Below are 27,171 nucleotides of genomic sequence, written 5' to 3'. Positions count from 1 at the left end.
AAAAGGCTGAAAGGCACAGCTCAAATGGTAGGACCCTTTTTTTTTTTTTTTTCATTTTTCTTTTATTATTCATATGTGCATACAAGGCTTGGTTCATTTCTCCCCCCTGCCCCCACCCCCTCCCTTACCACCCACTCCACCCCCTCCCGCCCCCCCCCCTCAATACCCAGCAGAAACTATTTTGCCCTTATCTCTAATTTTGTTGTAGATAGAGCATAAGCAATAATAGGAAGGAACAAGGGTTTTTGCTGGTTGAGATAAGGATAGCTATACAGGGCATTGACTCACATTGATTTCCTGTGCGTGGGTGTTACCTTCTAGGTTAATTCTTTTTGATCTCACCTTTTCTCTAGTACCTGTTCCCCTTTTCCTGTTGGCCTCAGTTGCTTTAAGGTATCTGCTTTGGTTTCTCTGCATTAAGGGCAACAAATGCTAGCTAGTTTTTTAGGTGTCTTACCTATCCTCACCCCTCCCTTGTGTGCTCTCGCTTTTATCATGTGCTCATAGTCCAATCCCCTTGTTGTGTTTGCCCTTGATCTAATGTCCACATATGAGGGAGAACATACGATTTTTGGTCTTTTGGGCCAGGCTAACCTCACTCAGAATGATGTTCTCCAATTCCATCCATTTACCAGCGAATGATAACATTTCGTTCTTCTTCATGGCTGCATAAAATTCCATTGTGTATAGATAACACATTTTCTTAATCCATTCGTCAGTGCTGGGGCATCTTGGCTGTTTCCATAACTTGGCTATTGTGAATAGTGCTGCAATAAACATGGATGTGCAGGTGCCTCTGGAGTAACAGTCTTTTGGGTATATCCCCAAGAGTGGTATTGCTGGATCAAATGGTAGATCGATGTCTAGCTTTTTAAGTATCCTCCAAATTTTTTTCCAGAGTGGTTGTACTAGTCTACATTCCCACCAACAGTGTAAGAGGGCTCCTTTTTCCCCACATCCTCGCCAACACCTGTTGTTGGTGGTGTTGCTGATGATGGCTATTCTAACAGGGGTGAGGTGGAATCTTAGTGTGGTTTGAATTTGCATTTCCTTTATTGCTAGAGATGGTGAGCATTTTTTCATGTGTTTTCTGGCCATTTGAATTTCTTCTTTTGAGAAAGTTCTGTTTAGTTCACATGCCCATTTCTTTATTGGTTCATTAGTTTTGGGAGAATTTAGTTTTTTAAGTTCCCTGTATATTCTGGTTATCAGTCCTTTGTCTGATGTATAATTGGTAAATATTTTCTCCCACTCTGTGGGTGGTCTCTTCAGTTTAGAGACCATTTCTTTTGATGTACAGAAGCTTTTTAGTTTTATGAGGTCCCATTTATCTATGCTATCTCTTAGTTGCTGTGCTGCTAGGGTTTCATTGAGAAAGTTCTTACCTATACCATGGTAAGACCCTTAAAGCCCTGAGTTCAAACCCCAATATCATCAAAAAATTAAAATAAAAGAGGGATATATATATTCAACTGGTCATTCACATAGTAGTCCTATAAAGTTTTATTGAAACATTTAATTAACAATTGCAGATGCTCCTGTGAAAATGTTTCAGTCAGACTGTTTTTTTTTGGGCAGTACTGAGGTTTGAACTCAAGGCCTCATACTTGCTATGCAGGAGCTCTATCACTTGAGCCACTCCTAAAGCTTTTCAATCAGATTTTTAAAAGGTATGTATTTCAGGGTTTTAAAAAAAGCAATCATTAACTACAAGGTATGAGTATAAAACAGCAAGTAAACAAAAAGAAAGAAATTATTTAGAAAGCTAAGATTCTGAAAGACTATTAATATATCAAAAATTATATGACAGCATGAACAGATGCTGTATTAATCATATTTATTTTCTGTGTTTTATGATGTTTGGATATTTTTTAAAGGTTGCTGGTCAGGGAAGAGACTACCTTCCCAGGCAAGTCCTTTCGCAGAAACAGCAGAAGGAACACAAGAGTAGGTCTTTCATATACAAACCAACTAAATCTTAAACTTACCACCTCCTCTAACACACCGGCCAGTATGTCCCCTGCCCTAAATTACCTGGACTACTTACCCAGCAACTACTACAGATCACTACAGCCCAAAGTCTGCCAAAATTATTCAAACTACCTAATCTTCAACTGACCACTCTGCCTGGCCTTGCCTTTCCCAGGGCACCCCAATAGGTGCTAGCCTACACTTTCCCTTTACTCCCACCTTCTGCTTCCTAAACACCCTGGCATTGCCCCCCTTGGCCTGTGGTGACCCTCTCTGGGACCTGTGAGTTTAATTAACTAACTTCTTCCTTCTAGGCTTCCTTCTCACCTCCTGCTACAGACACAAACTTTTTCATGCCATACTCAACACTTACATTCTTCAGTCAGCCGCTATTAATACACAAAACAAATTCAATTATGCATCTGTTCAAAATAATGCTAAACTTAATGCTAGTCACCAGGTGATTACCTGAGTCAACAAAATTGAGATAAAAAACAAAGAGAAAATGGAAGTCCCTTTCTTTTTCAATACTACTATTCAAGCCTAGAACATTTTCCTTTCTCTTCTGTAATTTTTAAAGAATGTTTTTGTTTCAATTCTAATTCTCTGTGGACAGTGAAACAGCTACTTATCTTTCTACTATATACTTATATATACATCTCCCCTATCCATTCCTCCAAAAACAAACAGAAAACAAAAATTCCTTCTTGCCCCTGCGAAGCCCACAATTATACACATCAACTTTTCAGTTGTATCTTTCTCCTGTTACCTCAAATTGCTATATAAATTCACAATACCTAAGGTTAAGGCCTGGCTATGTTTACTAAGATGGTCTTTGCTAAGGTTTGGATATAATTTGTCCTCCCCTAGGGTTCACATGTTGGAAGCTTGGTACTAGTGCAAGAGGCACAGGCTATTGTGAGTTGGCTGGTTCACTGGGGGTGCTACCCATGGAAGAGATTAAAGTAGGTTTTTGTTTGTTTAGTTGGTTGGCTGGTTGGTTTTGGTGGAAGTAAGGTTTGAACTCAGGGCTTTGTACTTTTCTAGACAGGCACTCTACCACGTAACCCATGCCTCCAGCTCTAAAATAGTTCTTATGACCCTATGTTAGATGTCTCAAAAGAGTTGTCATAAAAGACCAAGCCTGACCCCACCCTGGTTTCTCTGGATTCCTGTCTCACACTGTGATTTCTCCCTCCAGCATGTGCTCCGACCTTATCTGCTATGTGATGCAGTCAAAGGGACTCTAAACAAAACATAACTTGGTATCCTGTCTCTTTAAGAAATGTGATTGTTATATGTCTCTAAATCACTTTCCCCACACTTACTAAGCACCTCACTGAATAATTCATATTCTCCTCCACCAAAAACGCAGTTCCCACCATACTTCCTTGATGGTTTCAAAGCAACCACCTTTGGATAAGGAAATATCCAAAATGCAAGATCTGCAATTTTTTCACTCCATAAATACTTAAAACTCTGTAGTATACACAGTGCTGGGTGAACAAAAGAAAATCCCCACCTACCTCTTCTCTGGTAACACCTATGCACATCTACCTTGTGCCTGGCATTGCTCTATGCACTATAGATACAGTAGTACACAAAAACAAAACAAAACAAACACTCTCACAAAAATCCTCTTCTCAAACCTTACTAAAAAACAGCAATGTATAAACCCTCCATTTTGTCTTATCAGCCCCTTGCTGATTTCATTTCTTCCCTTCCCAGTAACCTCAATTACTATGACTATACTTCCAACTTTAACCCACAATTTCCCATTCTGTATCAATTATACAATTCAAAATTCCTACCTAATCAGCTGAGTTAATAGACAAAACCAACATTACATATGAAAACTGCCGGCATAACAAATCCATGGTTTTAAACCTGATTTTTCAGTATTTTTACTTCCCTAATAAATGAACATTTACTTCGTGTCTGGGTATGGGACAACATAAAGCTGTGAAAGACAAAAATCTGTGCCCCCTCAGAGCTGACACTCTAACAACTAAGCCAGATTTTAAATAAATAATTATATTATTAAATGCTATGAAGGAGAAGAAAAGGATGGCTCCAAAGTCACTTTTGGCTATGCTTTCTCTCCTAAGTCCCATTTATTTTTCATCAAAACTTGCTGTTGATGTCCCACAGGAATTCAAACATTGTTCTCATCATCTCAACTTCAAAGAGCTACCTCCCTCCAGTATCTTCTTGAATAGATCACCACCTTAGATAAATAACTAAGGAGCTTAATCTGGCTTGGAAGGGGAAAGGATGTCAAGACAAAAATTAATGATACTTAAATTCTCAATTCCACATCATATTCTACATTCCTAATCCGCACTTTTACACCTATGCCCAACCCCTTCAGCAGAGGAACTGCTTCCCCGGCCTCCATTCTTCCCTTGGACTAAGGACTTCCTCTCCTCAGCTTATACACAAGGCAAGGCCTCTCCCACCTAAATGAAAACTGGGATAATCTTTCTAAAGAGTAATTTGGCTGTGTATATCATGACCTTCAAAATGTATACACCCTTTCTTTTGATCCAGCAATTCTACTTCAAAGAATCTTTCTTAAGGAAATAAGGACAAATTTCATGAATAAAGATTACTGAGAACAGTGAGCTAGAAACAACCTAAGTCATCAGGATAACGGCTATGGATATGCCTTAATATATGCACAACACAGCATGCCACAGCCAAAGTCCCACCCCCCCAAAAAAAAAAACCAGACCTTTTATTCTCATGGGAAAATGCAGTAATAAGTACATACAATAAATTAAAAATAAACACAAGATGCAAAAATCTGAAGAATATAACTACACTGAAAATGTAAGTGTATATATTAAAAAACTAGAAGAATAAGTAGTGAATGATTACACAAAATTACAGATAGTTTTTTGTTACATGCTCCTGTAATTTTCAAATCTTCAAACTGGCGCTGTATTATTTTTTTCTAAATGGATTGTAAAGTATTTTCTTTCACAACACAGTTACTTGACCGTCTGACATATCTCTTTGACATATAGCACCTGCTTCCATCCTGACTTTAAGGAAACTGCTATCACAAGGATTAACAGCCTCCTAAATAATAAACCAGTTGATATTTGGCAGTCCTCCTTTGAACTGACCTCCTTGGGTTTCAACCACCATAATCTCTAGGACCTACTTTCTAACTCTTGACTCCACCTCTCTACTTCCACCTCTCTATGATTCCTTTTCAGAATCTCTGGTGGACTCCTCCTTCTATAAATCCTTTAAAAGTGGTGCTTCAAGTGTCCATCCTATGCCTCTTCCTTTTTTATACTACACCCTTGGATGATTCTATCAATTCTTACCAACTTCTTCAACAACACACACACTGATGGCTCCAAAGTCACTTTTGGCTATGCTTTCTCTCCTAAGTTCCATTTATTTTTCATCAAAACTTGCTGTTGATGTCCCACAGCAATTCAAACATTGTTCTCATCATCTTCAACTTCAAAGAGCTACCTCCCTCCAGTATCTTCTTGAATAGATCACCACCTGATCTATTCAATCACTAAGCCAGGAACATAGGAGACATCCTTAACACTCTCTCATCAGCTAATTCACCACTACTACTTCTTTATCAAGTTTTGCAGGGTTTACTGTCCTAAATACAATCATGCACCACATAAAGTTTTGGTCAAGAGACAATATACACACCAGTATATGTAGCCCACAAGGTCCAAGTATAGCCTATGATGTTCGCACAACTACAAAATCACCCAATGGTGCATTTCTCAGAACATATTCCAGTCATTAAGCAACACATGACTGAAGTTAACAACCTTACTCCTCGACTACACAGATTAAACTCTCAATTTATTACTACAAATAGTCCTATCAGTCTCTCCATTGCACATGACCCTCAGAGTAGCCTACCCTAGAATGCAAATCTGACATTATTCTCTTGCTTAAAAGCAGCACCTGAAAGATAAAAGTAATGCACACGAGCATTAGAAGCCCACGATAATCTCTAGACACATTTCTCCACAGGACTGCATGCTGAGGCTCCTCCTGCATACAGCAGCAAGGGCACATGAGCACGCTGTGCGCCAGGCATCTATCACCAGAAACACCAAGGCGTCATGAGTTTGCTATGAACCAGGCACTTGAATAAGTGCGCTAAATGAATCATTTAATTTTTCCCATGAGGTTGGCACTATTATTTCCTATATCCAAATGAGACCTAAGAGTTTGCTGAAAAGTACAAAATCACTGAATTAGTGAGTGTCAGAGGCAAGATTTAAATCTCCACTAGATTGCTCAACCAAGGTAACTTACCAGTCTCTAAAACAGGCATTTATCTTTAAAGTCATACTCTGTCTCAGGAAAGATACCCAAGAAACTAGTCTAAGGACAATAGTGAATGTCACTGGAAGGACAGGGAAGCCAGAGACTTGGGTTTAACCATTGCTCCTCTATAATTGTATGTAAGCTTTCTATGAAGCCTTCTCTAATCAACACCCCATCTTCCAACAGAGTTGGTGACTTCTTCCTCCATACTTCTCTAGTTTAGTCACATATCTTAGTCATATCTTATACTAGATTTTGGTATTTATTTACATGGTCATTTCCCTTCTTACGTGCACACTTCTAGAGGGTAGGAATCCTGTTTTTTGCCATGTCTACAGCCCCAATCTTCAATTCTTAGCATAGTATCCAATAGGTACATAATAGGTAATCAACAAATTAAACCTCTTCCTCTGTTGTTTTTATAATCTTATCACACAATCTAACCCTAGGCAAAAGCCTCATAACCTAACTCCCACCTGTAGCCTCTACTCTTGGTACTCACCTTGAACAATGCCATCACATACTACATTCTAACTGACATTGTCTAATGCAGATATCCTATCACTCAAAAGACTAAAGATTCTCTGTTAAGGAGGCCATTCTTTCTTTTGTAAATTTTTCATTATAATCCCCCAACATCCCAGTAAAACTTCTTCCAAGATCCACACAGTTTCATTCTTCCTATGAGACTATTGCAGCCATTTATCACAGTCAAATATTCTGCAACGATGAAGCTTCTTAAAAAAAATACATGTATGTATGTATATATAGTGGTACTAGGGTTTGAACTCAATAAAACAAACTTCCTTCAAGCCTTTTGTCTAGGCAATAAAAAAGGCAAGTAACGATCATCACAGTCATATTCCTGATTTTCCACAGCAGACCTAGAAATAATACATATGCCAGGATCAATTAAGTCTTTTCGAGTGCGTTATTACATTCACAACTGTCTGCTGAAAGAGGTAACTCATACAAAATTTTTGCCATTTTGTGAGAAAACCTGTCAATGATAATTTCTCTAAAAAAAAAAACTAACATCTCAGATTCAAATATTTATTTATCTGTTCTAATCTTGGATAAACACATTATTTAAGAAAAAATTCAACTTTTTTTGTGGTACTGGGGTTTTATCTCAGGGTTTCAAGCTTGGTAGGCAGGCACTCAAATTCAGTTTTAAGTTAAGTAAAATAAACTCTCAGGCACAAATCATTGCAAACAAAAGTTGATTAACAACTGCTTTTTCTGGTCCATTCTTTATAAATATGTTGAGATTTTAGGAGAGAATTTTTGTGTCATTTGACATAGTTCAATACATCTTCAGAAAGAAATTACTTGGCCAAAGTTATTAATGCAAGTTGTTTTATTTTTTTTTCTCCATAAATGAATTGTTCTTCCCTTCTAAACACACTGGGTTTGGCTTCAAACTCTGTTCAACAAATTTACTAGAGAGATAAATGAAACCTGACTAAAGAAATAAGTTTTCTCCAATGTACAGAAGACAGTTATTGCTCCTTATCCATTCATTTATTCATTCTCTTGAATGCTGGTTTTAAAATAGTCCTTGTACTTGAACCCATATGGTCATATACAAATAAGCAGACAATTAAAACAGTGAACATAACTGCTCTGCCCAAAATGCAAAGGAGGCATATAAAAGACTCAATGTTATTTTGGAGAAGAGAAAGTCACACCAAAAAATAAAGGTACTGTTAAACTAGGAATTAAAAACTTATTAATTAGACTGGCAGATGGATGAGATGGGAAGATCAATATTAAGAGACAAGAAAAGGGACTGGAGACATGGCTCAAGTGGTATGGCGCCTACCTGGCAAGCAGACAACCCTGAGTTCTAGCCTCAGCACAAACTCCTCAAAAAAAAAAGCATTCATAGAAAAACTAGAAATCTGAACCAGCATGTACAATCAGAGAATAACAAATAGTATAGGATAGTATAGGTGAACGAATGGTAGGTAACAATTAAGGGTTTTTCAACATTAATCATTAGAGAAAACTTGACATCGATTATAATCACCAGAAACCATCAATTTTTTAAATGCCCACAAAACTCTGACAACACAAGTGCTATTGAAGAGGCAGAGCAAGGGGAATTCTCATACACTGCTTTGGAAATGCAAACTAGTGGAACCACTTTGCAAAACTATTTCACAGTTTCTTATAAAGCTAAAAATATGTTTAACCATGATCTGGCAATGTCACTCCTAGATATTTATCCAAGTGAAATGAAAACTTATGTTTACAAAAAAGCTTGCACATAAATGTTGATGATAGTGGTTATATTTGTAATTGCCAAAAACTATCTTTCAAGTGGGGAGTAGATAAGTAAACTGGTTCACTCACCCATATAGTCAGCAATAAAAGGACTGTTGTACCAATATATGCAGCAGCAGTCATGAATCTCAAATGCATTATGCAAAGTGAAAGATGCCACACTTAAAAGACTACATACTATGATTCCATTATGTGCTTTCTAGAAATGTTAAAAGTGGAGAGACAGAAAACCATCTGGTGGTTGCCAGGGTCTGGAGAGGGGCAAGGGCTGTCTACAAAGGGACAGGGAGGGTTGGAAGAGTTCTAAGTTGGTTGTGGTGGTTATGTGACTGTATATATTTGTAAAAACTTACAGAATGGTACACTAATTTTACTATATGTAAAATATACTTAATTTTAAAAATAAAAGCAAAGTTTAAAAGCAAGGGGATCCTGGCTACCAAAAGACAAGATTGAAAAATTACATAGGAACTAGTCATATTATGAAGAACCGTACTAAGAAATTTCAGATTTTAGGCTCAAAGTATCAGATGTCCCAAGTGAACTCAAAGAAAAGGACAGAGACAATTCAGTTCTGTTAGAAAGAACACTGGCAACAGTTATGAACAGGAAGCAACTGGGAGATCAGCTAATCGACTACCTTAGTAACCCAGGAGATAAATTACCAGATCTGATTAAGGGAGAGAGGCCAGAGAGATGGACAGAAAAGGTGAAGGTAGAAAATTCTCATGTTTTTATCAACAGTAAAACCACTAACCAACTGGGGTTTGTTGTTTTGTTTTTGGTGGTACTAGGAACTGAACTCATGCCCATAGCAGCACTCAACCACTTGAGCCAAGTCTCTGCTCCACTTACTGGTTCTGAGAAAAAGACTTCAAACAAACTAAACTTAAATGTCTGTAGAACATTCAAATACAAACATCTAGGTAGATGTGTTTGTCTGGAGCTAAAGGGAATAACCTGAGATGTAGCACTAGATTTGAGACCCATAAGGTTATTTGCAGCCATGAAGATCAAGAATGGGCATGGGGTGCACACTTGTAACCCCAGACACTCCAGAAATGGAGCAGGAGAATCATGAGTTAGAAACCAGTCCAGGCAAAGCAAGCGGTGAGACCCTGTCTTAAAACATAAAAATAAAGATAAAAATAAGGGCTGGAAGTCTGCTTCAGATGGTACAGTGCTTACATAGCAAGCATGAGGCACAGGAAAAAAACTGTATGTGTATATATGCATACATGTTAACACACACATATGATCAAGATCATGCAGAGACAGAGTAAGTAGAAAGATAAAAGAGAATCAATCCTGGGAATTATCATGAGCAACATCAACTTTTATGGAGTTGAATAATTTTAAGTATAAAAAGAATTGCCAGCCTGGCACAGTGGCTCACACCTATAATCCTAGCAACTTGAGTGGCAGAGATTGGGAGGATCACAATTCAAGGGCATCCCAGGAAAAAAGTTAGTGAGACCTATCTTGAACAATTTAAAAAAAAAAAAGCTGAGTGTGGTGAATCATGCCTGTCATCCCATCTAGCAAGAAGCATAAATAGGAGGAGTGAGATCCAGGACAACTGATATATAAAAGCATGACTATTCAAAAGTTAACTAAAATAACTAAAGCAAAAAGGGCTGGAAGTGTGGCTCAAGTGGTAAAGCACATGCCTAGCAAGTGCAAAACCCTGAGTTCAAATCTCAGTACCTCCAATAAAAGAAAAAAGAATTGGCTTCCTGAGTACACAACCTTTAAAGTTAGAAAAAGTTATAACCATGTGCCTATTTTGCCCTCTTTCTCACCCATTTTATCACTGGCATGTATGATTTTGTATTTGGCTCAATCACAATGGGAAAGCAGAAGTTAAGTGAAAAGCTGTCGCTGAAGTCCAAGATTTCACTTTCTACTTTTCATACTGTCGCCACTAAGACTATTCAGCAAGTAAAAAATAATCTACCAGATACACCTATTTTGTCAATTAAGCTTAGAAGGACCACGAACAGGGGTTTAAATATAGACGAATTTACCCACAATGTGTAAAGCACAACAGCTTTCTCTTAGTAGCTAGACAAATCACCCTAAGGTTGCTTAAAGCAATCTCTGATATCACAATGAAGAATCAAGAAATACTACAGGATAAATACAATGATTTTAGATAGTTACTTCTTAGCCAAGAATATGCGCCAAAATTCTGCATGCAGCTTCCTCAAAATGCCTGTCTTGCCCAAAGCTCTACTTCGGAGAATTCTGATCAGGAACCTCTGAGATAAGGCCTAACCTACAACATTTTTAATAGTCCCATAAATTAATTTGATGTACACAGTCATCACAAACCAATCCCAAGTGGAAGAACAATGATATAAAAGCTGATTCCAGGAGGTAGCAGGGAGTTCTCATTTTGAAGCTTCTAAACCCTGGGAAATTTCTTCTATTCAAGGGTACAAATACACATTTTTCAAGTGAAATCTAAAATTCTAACCCTAGTTCTTATAAAACACCACAAATCACCTATTGGTTTTGGCTAACCAACTTTTAGAGGATTCAACTTCTCAGCAGAAATCAGAAAATAGGAGGTATGAGAAAAGTCACAGAGGCTGGGGTGTGGCTCAAGTGACACAGTCTGCCTTGTAAGTTCAAGGTTCCAAGTTCAAACCCTAGTCCCATCAAAAATAAATAAATAAATAAAGAGTCATGGAAAATGAGTCACTATCCCTCTATTGTTTAGCCCCAACTCTCCATTTTTAATAATAACCCTACTAGAAAAACTCAATTAAAATCACAAACTCCATCTTTAAGTTCAATTAGTATTTAAGCAGAATGAGACTTACTCTGTTATACTGGAATATTCAGATTCCACTTTTCCAAATCAAAATTTCTAAGATTACAACTTTCCAATTGTGTCATAAACATTTATAAATTAAAACAAAAGCATTAACAAGTAAATGATTTTTTTCCCACTAAAATTACTTACCCATCTCTTCCCTTACTGACAATTTTTACTTCAAAATAATAAATCCCACAGGCTGCTGGTATTGGGTGCGTGGCACGTACTGATGCAGCATCCTTGGGGGTTTTACCATGACCTGCAGGTCAAACAGGGAGGAAAAAAGGAAAATGATATGCACAAGTGAAAAATCTTAACAGTTTCAGGAATACGGCTTTTAGAATGAAACTTAATTTCTGTTCCCATCCAAATAATTAAAAACTTAACAAAGCATTTATCATCACAATTAATTCAACATGCAAAGTAATCCACAGAATTCTTCACGCTATTAAGATTTCAGAATCTGAACACATTGAGCCTAGCAGCCCTTTATCAAAATTAAGTGAAGTATTTTAAGGTAGACTATATTTTTAAAAGAAAAGGACTGGTTTGCAGACTCCAATGAGAAAAGGATCTTAATTTTGATACAGATTTATGTAATTTATAAATTCCTATATACTCTTGTAAAATGGCCTCTTTAAAAACCAGAAGCCTCTGTATCGTAACATAATTTTAAGTGAAATTTTATACAACTTGTTGCCAAAACAGGTTTCTTACTTTTAGAATTTACAATTTTGTTTTCTGCTGGTCTTACCATTAATTCTATGTAAAGGCTGATTTATAAAAATTATTTGGTCAATAACAACCCATTGAGAAAAACACCACAGAATTTTATATTTTTGTTTTAAGAATGAACACAATGCCATTTCTGACACTTTAGACATCTGTTAGATCATTGCTTTTAAACTAACTATTCTTCAATTCTAATCCCAGAAGGTTTCCTTTACTCAGTCACCTCCCCTACCTGTTGCCCAAGACACAAATTATCTTGAAAGCTTATATGGAAACAAAATCAAATAAGCAAGAAAAAAAAATGTTCATAAAACCAAGGGGGAGTGCTAGAGACTTGACTCAACTGGTAGAACACCTGCCTAGCAAGCATGATGCCCAGAGTTCAGATCCAGCACCACCACAAATAAAATAAAATGAAACCACAGAGAGATAAAGACAGAAGCTGAAGCAGCATATCAGAAAATACTCTGAGTGTGAGAAAAGTCTCCATCATTCTCAAAAGGACTGTATGAGAGACAATACTATAAATCATTATTCGAGTGGTCTAGTTAGATATGCTTTACACAACACGAAGTTGTCAGTAATCCTTCAGTCATACCATAAAGAAATTGTGTTGATGGACAGAACTATTCTCAAACGCACGACTGTTTTTAATACTAAATACCTCTCAAATCAAAACTAATGAACACACAAATGAGATATCTTCCCTTTACCAAATTACCAACACATAACCTATTATTAAACAGTATGTTTACACTTGCAGTGCCAATTAATACATGCTCACGTGGCCCTAAAGGAAGTAAATGAACTCAGCCACTTGTTTTTGGCACAGCTAGGGATGGAACCAGGGCCTCTTTTAAGTCACTCCTTTCTATTATCATGAAAACTTCGGTTGTGGGCAAAAAATAAGTTATCAGCTCTATGACCATGGGAGTCAATAAACTTGGCTAGGAAGACAAAAATAAAAATAACAATATATAGACACCCCCCCCAGAAAAAAAAACCTGCCTTAACATATATAGGTAACAGATTTACATTGAGCTAAGCAGCAGGGGGGAAAATGACAGTACAAATATGCACAAGTCACATTTTAATAAACATTTAATAAACTATGGTTTCAGCAAAACATTATTCAATGTTCAAATAATTAGGTTACCTGGGGAAAGGTTATGCAAACTAAATGCACATTTAAAAACTACAGCTACAAAGAATCTAAAGAAAACCCTGACTAAACAGAATCTAAGTAGAGTCCTAAATCAACTAGATTATTTTATTTACCAATTTTATCCAAATAACCAATAATGAAAGTTTTGGTCAATGTCACTGCCAGTGAGCAAAACTCTTAGGATAAGGTAATCTCAAGATATACTTACTTATTAACGCATTCAATATTCATAGTAATTCCACGAGATAGGTACTATTTCTCAACATTTCACAACTGAAGAAATAAACTCGCCCACCATAATATTGCTGAGCAAATGATTGTAAACCAGGATTTGTGCTGGGATTTAAATTCAAGAAGCATGATCCAGCACGGGCCCTGAACCCATATCAAGCACTCAGTTACACTGAAGCATTATGGGATCACTGCACATTTGCCCCCATCTCCTATTCTTGCTACTTATAAGGCAAAAGAACAGAAAACCAGTATTTGCAGGTAAACAACCTCTGAAAGTGTTAGGTGCTTTTGTAAGGATTTTTCTCATTCAACATTTGTGAAATAGGTATTTTTTAAATGAAATTTTTAGAGATTATAAAACTTGCCTCAAATTAGAATTGTGCAGTAAATAAATCCATATGTGAATTAAAATCCCATACAGTTTTCTGTATACAAAGTAAGTATAAAGCATCACACAATCTTAAATCGTCAGGCATCTTTATGTCTGTTATGCTAAGACAGTATAGAAGTTTTGTAAATACGAAAATTAAAAGAATTTCTTCTGAGCCAGGCATGGTGGTATATGCCTGCAATCCAAGCATTCAGAAAGCTGAGGCAGGATCATGAGTTTGAGGCCAGCCCGGGCCACATAACAAGACCCTATCTCCAAAAACAGCCAGTGTGCTTCATTTTTAAATTTAAGTGTAAAGATGCATGGAAATGTAAGGTTAAAGGATTCACACTATTTCTTAGAGACTAGTAATAGCAGAAGCATAGGGCCTATTTCCACAAATGTTTATCAGTTGCAAATTTACTGTCACTTTAAATTCTGTAGTTTAAACGCACACACACAAACTTAAAACTTTTATAACCACAAAGTCTTCCATGTTAAGTGTTTTCTACATGGCTCTAGAAGAATACTAATGTACTGCTTCAAAACTCTAAGGCTAGCAAGGTTTTAGCTTTTATTTACACAAACTAAGTATTCCATTTAATTGAAATGGAAAAAAAACTGAATAAAGCCCATCACAGCCCCCACTTTCATCAGCTCTCCAACATGAAGCCAGCTAGTCTATGCCTTTCCGGAAGTAACATAGTTTTCCTTGCATCACCATTACTCAATACAACTAAAATTCCTTTCAGAGCCTCCCTTTGGTCTAGGAAAAAGGCTACTTGCAGAGAATCTTCTGTGACCTGATCCTCTGCCTGCATTTCCTACCCGTTTCTCCTCTAGTCCTACTCATTCCTTCACAATGACTGACCAGACTGTGCACATGCTATTCTGACTGGAGAGCTCATGCTTTCCTTCCTCAAATACTCTTTCTCTAATCTCTTTACATAGCCTCATAGCAGGATGTCTTTCTATATACAACCCTAACACACAACACTTATTTGTGATTATTTGATGGTTTCTGCTTTTTAATTCTTGGGTCTGTTTACCATTGACTTCTACTGTAACTTCAAACAGTCCTTCCTAGAACCGCACTCTGGATTCTGACATCACTTGAAACTACTCCACCTCAGAAATACTAAATTCTAATGAAGTCTGTTCTACTACAATACATTTCTTGAATACCAATGAGACCACCTTCATTTGATAAATATGAGAATGATACTAGCATAATAAAGAAATTGCTTGGGTCATAACACAGCTATTCCCAGTACTCTAATTAAAAAGAAAAACAATATACAAAGGGGCAAAGTTAAAAAAAAAAAAAAAGCTGGAATTCCTATAGAAGTGCATTCCTATAGCATATGGTGCTAAAGCTGTAATTATATTAAGCCTCCCAGGTAAAATTCAAGCCCTACAAGTTAGAAAGCACTAAGATATTTTTTCCTTGTTTTTATCAGTATGGAATCATGCATCTCATGCATATTAATTTAATTTTATACTTAGGGTTATAAGTCAATATATTCTGTTGCTCCAACCATCCCAGCTTTGGCTACTCTGAGCTTTTTCATTTGACTCCCCTGTCATGTATAGATACCCCCACTAGGTGTTTTTTTTGTTTTTTGGTTTTTTTGTCTTTATTACTTTCTGGCTCTGAAAGATGCTGGAGGCACATCTTTCATATTTCTTACCATAATCCTAGAATCCACCATTTCTCTAAAGAACACTGCTTTTTCAGAAAAGTGGTATTAGAACCCAAGATCTGGGTATTATGTGTGCCTAGTGCATTAGGGTGTCATTAGTTCTAGACTTCATTTATAAGAACAAGGAAATATATGTATATAGACTAACTGGTGCCTAGTCACACATCTTTATTTCTATATGCAATCATCTGTGTCTATACTAAGTTAAATGAGTTCATACTGATATCTCCAACTCTATTTCATTACCAAATATGTCATTCTAACCTCCTCCTTTTGCTTCTCTGTAAATTCTACTCCAATGGTGAGAAACCTGGCAGCCAGCATCTGCACATTCATCTGTTTAACTGCTGAATTCCAGTACACATGTATAATAGTATAAGTTAACTAGAGTTTGGTACTAGTGTAGTTTGCTTTGCCTTTAATTTTAGACTCCACTAATTTCCAAATTTACTTAGGTCACTACCTGCCCCCACCATTCCCTGAGGTTGTCTCATACATTTGTAATACAGTTAAATTATTTTGTCACATTATGCATTCTATTCTGGGATTCACCTGTCTCCTAAACTGACGTCTTGCATTTTGCATACATTAAGGTTCTTTGTGCTATAAACTTCTATGGGTTTGACATAGTACCATGCAACCATAATTATAGTACACAAAACATTTCTGCTGACCTAAAAATATCCCTAACCGTCTTCCTCAGACCCCTGACAGCCTTCAGGATGTTATATAATTGAAGTCATAGAATACCTAGCTTTTTAGACTGGCTTCTTTCACACAACAATATACATTTTAAGATCCATGCATGTCTCTGTCTGACTTGCTAGCTCATTTATTTTTATCACTGATAATATCCCATTGTATGAATGTGCCCCAATTAGTTTATCCACTCACCAATTACTGAAGGATGTCTTGGTTGCTCCCAGTTATTAACAATTATGACTCAAGTTGCTGTACATATTCCTATGCAAGGATGAGGGTGTAGCGCAGTGGTAGAGTGCTTGCCTAGCATGCTCAAGAGCCTGGTCCCCAGTACCACAAAAATAAAAAAATAAGTAACTAAATAAATATCACATCCAAATTTTTGTGTGGGCATCAGTTTTCAGATCAGTGGGTAAATACCCAGGAGCATATCGGTTGGAAAGCACAGTGAAAGTATGTTTAGTTTTGTAAGAAACTGCCAAACCATTTCCCAAAGGGGATGCCAGCCATTCCCATGAGTGTCTGTTGTTCGCCTTCCTCACCAGCAACTGGCATCGTCAGACTATTTTTCAATTTGAGCCATTCTAATAGATATATTTCCTATTATATTTCCTATCATATTTAGAAAAACTAAACCCCGAATCAGATTTTTTGTTTCAATTAAATAGCTGCCAAGCACTTAACTTCTCAAAGGACGCCCAAGACCCAAAGTCTAAGGCTATGAAGGAAGCATCAGCCACCTGTGATATGGGCACATATGCCAGTGGAAATTTAACTGCAGGGCATGCACATTATTAGGACTGTAGTGCTCTGGTCAATAGTTCACAAAGTTCTGTACACTTTTTAAGTAGCCTAGCTCTATGCCTCCCAAAAGTTCCGTTATTTTCAGCACACGATTAAAAGGAAAACAAGGTTTTCCCAGTGTGATGACACTACAGCAGAAATGTCCATATCTTCTTCTAAGATTTATCTTCCTATTCTCTACCATTTCAGAAAACTTCATTTGTACAATTCCTCCTCAACATCATGGGAACTTCCCTTTTCTTGTGATTTTTTTCCTTCCCTTTTCTTCTTCTAGAATAGGTGACATGGAAATATTTTAGAAGCTTTCACTTACGGTCATATGCCTATCTTCCCATCATACCCAACAGCAAAACCATGGTCTTTTATCAGTATTATAATGCACCTTCCCTACGAGTACACAAAACAGTTGTCCTTTGCTGAATAAATGCTAATCATCTTGGTAATAACCACCACTATGAACTAACGATGTTACCTGAAGTCTCTCAGTGCTATCAACAATATTTTCAGAAATCTTCAGTTGTTTGTTCCCCATTCCTCTCAATTACTAGTCCACATTTCATCATTTGCTTTAAGTTCTCTACTCAAATTCAATGAGCCTATTTTGTGAAGAAAATGGGAGGCCATTAGATGAGGTCACATTCAGCTCTCCACTCTGCTATTACAAAGTGGTCTATGCCACACCAGTCTTCACCTTTTTCCCTACTATCAAAAGGAACAGAATGTACTCTCCTCTCAGGACTAGCCACCTGTGCTCTGGAAACATTTTTTCTCTCCAAGCCTGTACTCAGTCAGCACTCAAGCTTGTATTTTCATCTCTTTCTCTTTAATTTGTCTTTCCCCTCAACCTTTAAGAGCACAATGTTCCAAAAATGTATACACTTTTCACAAAATTCTGTAACTCTATGATATAAATCATTGTAAGTAATATACTAAGGTTGGTAGTAAATATAATGCACTTTTTAAAACTTTAAGATAATAATACTGCTAATATTTATTTTATTTTCTAAAATATGTCAAATAAATTTTGTTCACATTTATTGAAACACCACAGCTTGGACTAACATCATTAGGTAAATTTAGGTTACTTCAGTTTTACCCACACATTCAAATTAAAATAAGGTTGCCTCAGAAATGGATACAACTGTCACTAGCAGTACTTTCTAAAAGGATTTTTAAGGATAATTTTGATTATGTGAGACTTTCATTTTATATGCTAACATTACAAGTTAACCCCTAGCTAAAATGTAACTCCGCTATCAGCCATTAAAAATTGAAAGAAAAAAAAAAAGAAAAGAAAAACTTGCCTTAACCTCTACCCTCCTCCACCAAGTTACTGCCTAGTTTCTCAGGTAATCTGTACTCCACTCTCTCTACCTCGATTCTTTCAACCCACTGAAACCACTCTCCCTAAGGTCACAATAATCTGATTTCCAAATCCAATGGAAAACTGCCTGTACCTGTCCCATTAGCCCTATCTGCTACACTGGACACTAGGGATCTCGTCCTTTCTAATTGTCCCCCTGCTCAGATTCTGTGCAATCACACTCTCTTTTCCATCCAGACACCTCTCAGTTATTTCTTCTTGGGCTCCATCTGGCCTTCCAATGGTCCTGATGCTTGGGGTTCCACCTCTGGCCCATGGCTTTTCTCATTCTACATACTCATTCACTCTGAGTTTCAATCACCTCCTAAAGGTAAGCCCTCAATTAGTCATGGCCTAGACATCTTTCCCAAGCCTCAGGCGAGTACAGCACCCGCCAACCCTTTCTGGGAAAAAGTACTTCACACACAATCCATACTGAACCAAGTTGGGCCCAGAAGGAAATTTTCTATTTTATAACTGCCCCCACATCTCAGCTGACTCAACACAGATCAGCGCCTCCCCCCAAATATGAAGACCACCAATTCACACCATAGCACATAATGAAAAGCTGTGTCAAACTGAGAATGGTGGAAATTAGCTAGACCAATCTGATACATCTCTCAGGAATTTAAATGGGAAAGAAAGAATAAGTTTGTCAGTAGGGAAAAGAGAAGAAAACCAGACACTTGCAACTGTGGCCTAGTTACTTCAACTACAGAACAGAGAGAAGTACCATGAATTTTGGCTGCTAAGATCATTGAGCCTGTGACTCTAGAAGACTTGTTTGTTCCTTCTGCAAGACTGTTTCTTTGGCATCTTCTGGTTTCCATTAAGTCAAATCACAAGGTTAAGATTCCGATTTTTACTTATCTCCAAATGTGCTGTAATATAGTACTAACATCTTCGAAATCTATTTGATTCAAGTTCACTTTAAGAAACTTAGTAATAGTAAATCAAACATCATTCTCAATTTCTTTCTCCATTACTCCTCATATCCTCACAGTATTATCTTTAAATATCTCACAATTAAGTTAGCCCTTCTCTACCCCTTCCACTGACCAAACTGCAGTCCTATGTCTAACATGGTCGAATGCAACAGTCTTCTAAATGAGTTTCTACTTCTTGTCTTGTACCCTTAAATCTATCTTCCAATCATTGTACAATCTGAAAAAAATGAAAACATGAGCCAGTCACTTCTTATTTAAGATCCTCTGATGACTCCCCATCTCCTACAGGGTAACATCTACACTCAGTAAATGTTCTGTATGTCCCTTCATAATTTTTCCTGGCTATTCCTTGTTACGCACACTAAATTTGTACAACCCCAAATTGCTTGTACATCCAAAGATATAATAGTAGTTATTCTCTCCCCGATGCTTTGCTTTTCCTTCACCCAGCCACTTCTCTTTCCTTTCAAACCTGATTATTGTCCTCAACTCCTCCAAAGGAGTTGTCCCTGAGCCACCCCCTTCATCCCTTCCAGTGTCAGCCCAGGTTAGATGCTCCTTTCTTCCTCAGCACTCTTTATAGCACTTCGATCCCTTGAGCTCTGTGAAGTCAAAGACCATCTTATTCACCTTTGAGTGCCCAGAACCTGGCAAAAAGCATTCACTGAAAGCTTGCTGAATAAATGAAGTGAATGAACAGAGAGCAATACATATACCTGCCCTACAGCAACTATTCAGTTATCATCATTATTGTCTACTTTTCTCCAAGTAGGATTATTACATTCACTTGAGTCTTGTAGTTACTGATATTTTTTTACAGCTAATTTTCCAGATTTTGGCAAATTTTTCAATTTCCCAATTTTTGGCAAAGATATTCCCAGGAAAAGTTCACCTTGTTTTTTAAGCTTGATTTTTTTTTTTTTTTTTGAGATGGTTTTTTGCTATAGCCTAGGCTGGCCTCAAACTCAAGTTCCTCCTGCTGAGGAACTTGGCCAAGTGCCCCGTGGCCAACTTAAATTCCTTGATTTTAAGGAACCTTAATATATTGCCCTAAAATTCTTAACAGAAATTTGTACAATTGTAAGGGAGCATTTCTTGAAATATTTGTTGAATCTTAAGAAGTACATAAAATTAGGCAATAATACTTTAGTGTTAGAAGACTAAATGACTGGGGAGGGGATTCAAACCTAACAAAATTCATTCTATTAAGTGACTGTTAATAATGCTGTAATTAAAAAGTACAATTCACTATTTCACAACTTCCTATCATTCCCTAATTTCACTTATCTGGCATTTCTCCTAAGCTATCCTAATTCAATAATATAAGTGTCCCAACTTTCCCAGGTAATGGTGTGTTCCAGTTACACTCCCCGCAACACACAGTAATCTTAACTATTCTTCTAAAGTTATGAATGTGGTCATCTATTTGAGATAATTAAGTCTCATACAAACTGAATCAGGGAGCAATGGAAAGAGCACTAAATCTGAAGTCAGTGAAAATTATCCCCCAACCCCTCAAGTGGTACTGGAGCCTCACGCTTGCTAGACAGGTACTCTACCAGCCCTGCTTTGTGTTGGGCATTTTCAAGATAGGGTCTTGAGAACTATCTGCCCCAGCCGGCTTCAAATTTTGATCCTCCTAGTAGTGGGGATTACAGGCATGCGCCACCAGCATCAGGCAGTGAAAATTACTTGTAACTGGGAAATCTAAACTTAGTGCTCCCACTTTTTCAAATCCAAAGTGATAATCCCACAATCCTGTCCAGAACTGCAAGTGTGTACAAAAACACTGTAAAATATTCAAATAGTGTTAACTTTGAAAATATAAAAATGTCCTCTGTAATCAAAAAATTTAGGCTAACTTAATTCACTGCCATATTCATCAATGTTTTAAAGTAGAACAAGTTATTCTTATAACTGACTCTAATCCCATCACTTTCTTAAGTATTCAATATTGACAAGAATTTTTTTAAATAAGAGGGGTCATCCTGAGTGTTTCAAGAGCTGGTATGTTCTAAGCAAAAGCCCTCAAAAAATTTTAACACACTATTCTACACAGCACACTCTTAGTACCCTGCAATCCAATCAACTCTACTTGTATATTTGACATTGTTTCATACCTTCAAATCATTTAAGGAATAATACCTGGCTGAGTGTGGTGGCACATGCCTGCAATACCACCTGCTTAGAAGGCAGAGATTGGGAAAATAGAGGTTTCAGGCCAACATGGGCAAAAAGTTAGTGAGAACCCCCCCCCACCCCCAACTCTCAAACAAGCCAGTCATGGTGGTACAATCCTATAAATCCAGCTACTCTGGAGGTGTACGTAGGAAGATCACTGTCTAAGACCAGCTCAGGCAAAAAGCACAAGACCCTGTCCAAAAAATAATAAAGCCAAAAGGGGTGGGGACCTGTTCAAGGGGTAGAACACTTATGTAGCAAGCTCAAGGCTCTGAGTTCAAACTCCAATACTACCAAGAGAAAAAAATAAACAACACTGCTTCCAAAAGCAGCAATTCTAATTTAGAATAACATCTTAAACACAGAATGTATTCACAGCAAAAGAAACCAAGATACTTCTATTTCAAAGGTAAGGAAAATCATCATTCTTGAAAAATGATCTTTTAAAATTCTGTGATATACAAAAATATATGAAGAGTAGGGATTTTTTTAATGTGTTTTGCAGTACTCAGGTTTAAATTCAGGGTCTTGTCTTGCTAGGCAGGCACTCTACCACTTGAGCAACAACCCCAGCCCTTTTTGCTTTCATTATTTTGGGGACAGGTTCTTAAGTTTATGCCCATACTGGCCTAGACAGCAATCCTCCTATTTATGCTTCCTGCAAGCTGGGATGAAAGGCACATGCCACTACATCTAGCTTTTTATTGGTTGAGATGAACTTTATGCCCAGGCTGGCCTGGTACTGTGATCCTCCCTATATCTAACTCCAGAGTAGCTAGAAGTACAGGCATAAGCCACTTTGTCCAGCTGAGGTAGTGGGGCTTGAACCCAGGGCTTCGTTCTTGCAAAGCAAGTGCTCTACTACTTGAATCACACCTCCAGACTAAAGAGTAGTCTCAGATGGGCATCAAACAGTGGCTCACACCAGTAATTCTAGTTCTTGAGAGGATGACATCGAGAGGATCAAGATTCACAGCCAGGCATGGTAAATAGTTTACAAGACCCCATCTCCAAATTAACCAGAGCAAAATGGACTGGATATGTGGCTCAAGTGATAGAATGCCTGCTTTGCAAGCATGAAGCCCTGAATTCAAACCCCAGTTCAAAAAAAAAAAAAAAAAGTGTTCCACAAATGGCCAATAAATACAAAAAGAAATGATGATTAACATTCTTAACCATAAAGAAAATGCAAATCAAATCAAATCCTAGCTACTCAGGAGTGAGAAAGAAGGACAGCAATTCAAAGCCTGTCTGGTCAAATAGGTCGCAAGACCCTATCTCAAAAAAACCCAGCACAAAAAAAAGGGCTGGTGGAGTGGCTCAAGGTGTAGACCCTGAGTTCAAACCTCAGTAGTGCGCGCGCACACACAAATGCAAATCAAAACACTGAGATTCCATCTCATTCCAGTCAGAATGGCAGTCATCAAGACAACAAATGCTAGCAAGGATGAGGGGAGGGGAAGGAGCCCTTATACACTGTTGGTGGGAATGTAAATTAGAGCAGCCATTATGGAAATAAGTATGTAGGTTCCTCAAAAAACTAAAAATAGAACTACTTTATTTATGATCTGCTGTACCACTCTTGGGCATATATTCCAAAGGAGCATAAGTTCAGCATACAAGAGACACCTGCACAAACATGTTTATCGAAGCACAATGTATAATAGCCAAGTTACAGAACCAGTACAGGTTCCCAACAATTAATCAGTGGGTAAAGAAAATGTGGTGTGGATACATGATGGAATATTACTGAGCCACAAAGAAGAATGGCATTATGTAGATTGCAGGAAAATGGATGGAACTAGAGATCATCATGTTGAGTGAGATAAGCCAAACTCTAAAAGCCAACTACCTGGTTTTTCAATCATATGTGGAATCTAAACTTAAAATGGTAACAACAAAGGAACATGAGTGTAAAAGGGGGGCTGTCTGGTGGGAGGAAGCAGGAGGGAGGAGTGGGAAAAGAGAAGATGCTAGGGGGAACTTGATCCTAGCATGTGTTTATGTGTGTGTGTGTGTGTGTATATATACACATATGTACACTTGTGTATATTGTATATACGGCACAATGACAGATTAAAGAAAAAGCCACTTATTTTGTGACTTCAAAGTTTTATTAGTCATTCCTGTAACACTTTCCCTTTGCTACTAAGTCGAAGTTGCCCAATATATTTGATGGGATCCTCTCAGAAGACCCAGAAAAATAACAATGTCAAGAGAAAGAGAAAACACACAGACACTAAAATAACAAGATTAGAGGAAGAGGCAGAAGAGACTGTGACACGGGGGAAGGGAGAAACAAAGAGGAGCTTAGATGAGGAGATAGAAAAATAAAAAGGGATGACACCAAAATCTCTTCCTCCAGCAGTATCGGTGAATGTTTATGAAAAAGTGATGTTTCTGGAGTGAATCTCAGTATTACACAACACAAAGTAATAAAAAGACCAGTAGGAAAACTAATGGAGACAGCAGGGTCACAAATATTCCAACCAATTTCACATGCACTTTTCTCTGACCCAAATCATTAATTTTATGTAAAAGAAGTACATACAACTAACTGAGGCACATACAATTGTAAATAAGCGATAATCACGAGTCTTAGAATTCCATGGATCATGGAAATTCAGAGCTGGAAATTTCCTAAGCAACCATGGAGCTCAACTCCTACATCACTCAGAGGAAGAAACTGAGGCCCTGTCTTGTAACATACCTACAATCACAAATGACTGCAGGACTCAGGAAGGCTAAGATTCTCTTTGTTCATAACCTCTCATACATACTGCCTCTGATTTTGTAAGCAGATTATTTACTCTAAAACATAAATTTAAGATAATAAACTTTTGTCAAGTGTAAGAAGAACATCCTAGTAACCAGATCAGAAGTAAATATTTCATGAATAGCACTGTCCACACCAATTTTAAACCAAAAAGTAATACTTCACTAGAGAATAAACAAAATGTCCTCATTTAAGAAAAAACAGGAATACAGTATTTTGAAATTTTCTGCCATTCGGATTAAGACAGACAACATTCAAAACTGAAAGTATTTCTTTGGTTCTATGGCCAGGATAAAAAGAAGGAATGTTCAACAAGGCCTACTTTGTGCAGATTCTTTGCAGCCAAATAAATCATTTGATAGATTTCCAATGCCATTCTCCTTCCCCATTAAATAGTAACTTATTTATCAAGGTTCTTCTCAAATTTCAGTCCTGCACACTTTTAACAATTTAACCACCGCGTTGTTTATATCCTCTGCACTAGGATCCGAGAAAGACCTCCCTTTGTAGCCAATCGTAACAAGGCTGTTCCTGCTTTAGGTTTGGGGCCTAAACCACCGGACTGGGTTGGAGACAAACTGATAGTGGCTTTTGATCTTCCCCTCTTCCACTCAAGTAAACTTGACGCACGCCATTAATCAGGGCTACATTTCGAAAACCCCGATTGCAATCTATCCTTTCATATGCAACTAGTTTGTTTAAAGCTTTGTTTTAACCTAGGAGGGGTGAGTGAAGGGGGAGGGAGGCAAACACAAGGCTAAGGTGGTTGCTTTTTAACTGCAGGTGCAAAATATAAGCCAGTTTTCTTCAAAATGGTAAATACCATTTAAAAAAAAAAAAAAGAGGAAAAAGAAAACCTTGTTTTCAACAAGACTTCAAGCAATAGTAACCCGGAAATACAGGGCATTTCCAGTGTGGAGGGGTAGGTTTCTGCCCCCCACCAAAACCCCACGTACTGCTGAGGCTTGTCCTCTTCCCCCCAGCCCCCGGTTGCTTCTAGTAGCATACATTGATGTAACCTTGGGCCCCACGTCCTTTTGTCCCCCTAGACAATCTCTGGCCTAATTTTGGACAAAATCCTCCACTGATTACTCCTCTCTCTGTGGGTGCAGCTCTCCCTTAATTAGAAGCCATACCCTCGGAAGCGAGCCTGTCTTCCCCTACGCAGGGAGCGATCGCCAGACCCGCCACCTGGAGAACAATGTAATCCGACTCCAGCCCACAGATTCCTCCATCCGCGCCCCAGATGGATCCCGGGGAGACCGGAAGGCGAGCTGGTCCCGTCACCTCGGGCTCTCCCGAGGCGCCTCGCTGCGGGCCTAGGATCCCAGCCGCCTTCCCTCCTTGGGGCTTTTCGCTCGCGGTCCTTTTCCCTTTTCCAGAACCTCGGCCTGCACCCCGGACCTTCCGGGGGACCCCCCAGGCCGACGGAGGCAGCGGGGGGACGGGGCGGGTGAACCCCGCGGCGTACCTTTGTAGTGCACCCGCAGGTTGTTCTGCGAGAGGCCGATATAGCTGAACTTGTCCTTCGGGCTCCAGGACCGGGGCAGCGGCGTCTCCTGCTCGTCCACGGCCGGGTACAGGCGCTTCAGCCGCCGCTGCAGCTCCTTCTCCTGCTCGTTGAGGGCCGAGTCCCCGTGCGGGAACGGGGCCGCCGCGCTGCTGCCCGCCGCCAGGGCCGGGGCCGGGGTGCCCGCGGCGGGGCCGGGGCCGGGGCCCGACGCCAGGCCGGGCGGCGCGGGGGGTGCGCTGGCAGGGGTGGCCGCCGAGGCGGGGGGCGGCGGCGGCGGCGGCGGTGGTGGAGCCGCGGTGGCCGGGGGCGGCGGCGGCGGAGGCGGGTGGAGGAGCAGCGCGGCCGCCGCGGCTCCCAGTCCACCGCCGCCGCCGCCGCCGCCGCCACCGCCCGGCGAGCCGGCCGGTGAAGAGCCGGCGCTGACGGCCGGGGGCGCCGGCAGGACGACTCCAGACACCGGGGCCACGGCCGCGGACGGCGGCGGCGGCAGCTGCTGCTGCTGCTGCTGTTGCTGCTGTGGCGGCGGCGGCGGCTGCCCGGACATCCCGGCCGCGACTCAGCCCGCAGCCACCTCCGCCTCTTCTCTCCTTCCTCCTCTGCTTCCCCGGGGCGCTGTCGCTGCGGCCGCCGGCACCAGGCGCCCAGTCCGCCCGCCCCGGAAGCAGGCGGCGGGCCGCGCGCCCAGGGAGAGCGCGGCGGTTGGGGGCTCGGAGCTGCGGGAGCGGGTGGCGAGCCCGGGGTGGCCCGAGAGAACGTTGGTCGGGGCCGAGGGCTGGAGGCCGGGCGGGCGGGCGCGGCGCGGGGGCGCAGGGACGGAGGGACGGAGGGACGGAGGGAGGCAAGGCGCGCTGGCGGCCGCGGCTCTCGCGGCTGTTTCCCGGCGGGCGGACGGCGCGAGACGCTGCGCGCGGGCGGCGCCAGGCGAGGGGGCGGGCCGCAGGCGCGGGGGGCGGGCCGCGCGCGGGCGGAGGGGCGGCGGGGCCGCGGTGCGCCGCGGGCGTCTCCCCCGGCCGCCGCCCGCCGGCAGGGGCGCGGGGTTCTGGGCGCTGAGCCCCCGCAGCGCCCGCCGCCTCCTGCACGCGAGCTGGCCGTCCACCCGCGGCCCCTCCCACTGGACCTCTTTTTGTTGTCGTCGCCACACCTCCCCCAGTAGGGCTCCCGGGCCGCGGTGTCTCGCTACGCCCCAGGCGAGAGCAATCGAGCTCTGCTGGGCCGCCTCCAGCCCGGCCCGGGACCCCCACTCGGCCCGGTGTGCCACCCCAGCCCAGCATCGTCCG

General features: G+C 40.0%; 1 protein-coding gene across 1 annotated transcript in view; it reads right to left on the bottom strand.

The window, feature by feature from the left end:
* Positions 1 to 26,676, bottom strand: part of Ranbp9 (RAN binding protein 9) — an 81,858-nt gene extending 55,182 nt beyond the window's left edge. The window contains exons 1-2 of the mRNA XM_020176520.2: positions 25,853 to 26,676; positions 11,552 to 11,663 (exon numbers count right to left, since the gene is read on the bottom strand). Coding sequence (XP_020032109.2) covers positions 11,552 to 11,663; positions 25,853 to 26,438 — 698 coding nt within the window. The 5' untranslated portion in view covers positions 26,439 to 26,676. The remainder of the gene's footprint in view (positions 1 to 11,551; positions 11,664 to 25,852) is intronic.
* Between the last annotated feature and the right edge of the window lie 495 nt (positions 26,677 to 27,171).

The sequence above is a fragment of the Castor canadensis genome, chromosome 8 (genome assembly GCF_047511655.1).
Source record: "Castor canadensis chromosome 8, mCasCan1.hap1v2, whole genome shotgun sequence".
Classification (NCBI taxonomy): Eukaryota; Metazoa; Chordata; class Mammalia; order Rodentia; family Castoridae; genus Castor; species Castor canadensis.
Note: the sequence above shows the minus strand (reverse complement) of the source record. Positions and strands in the feature narration are given on the sequence as shown.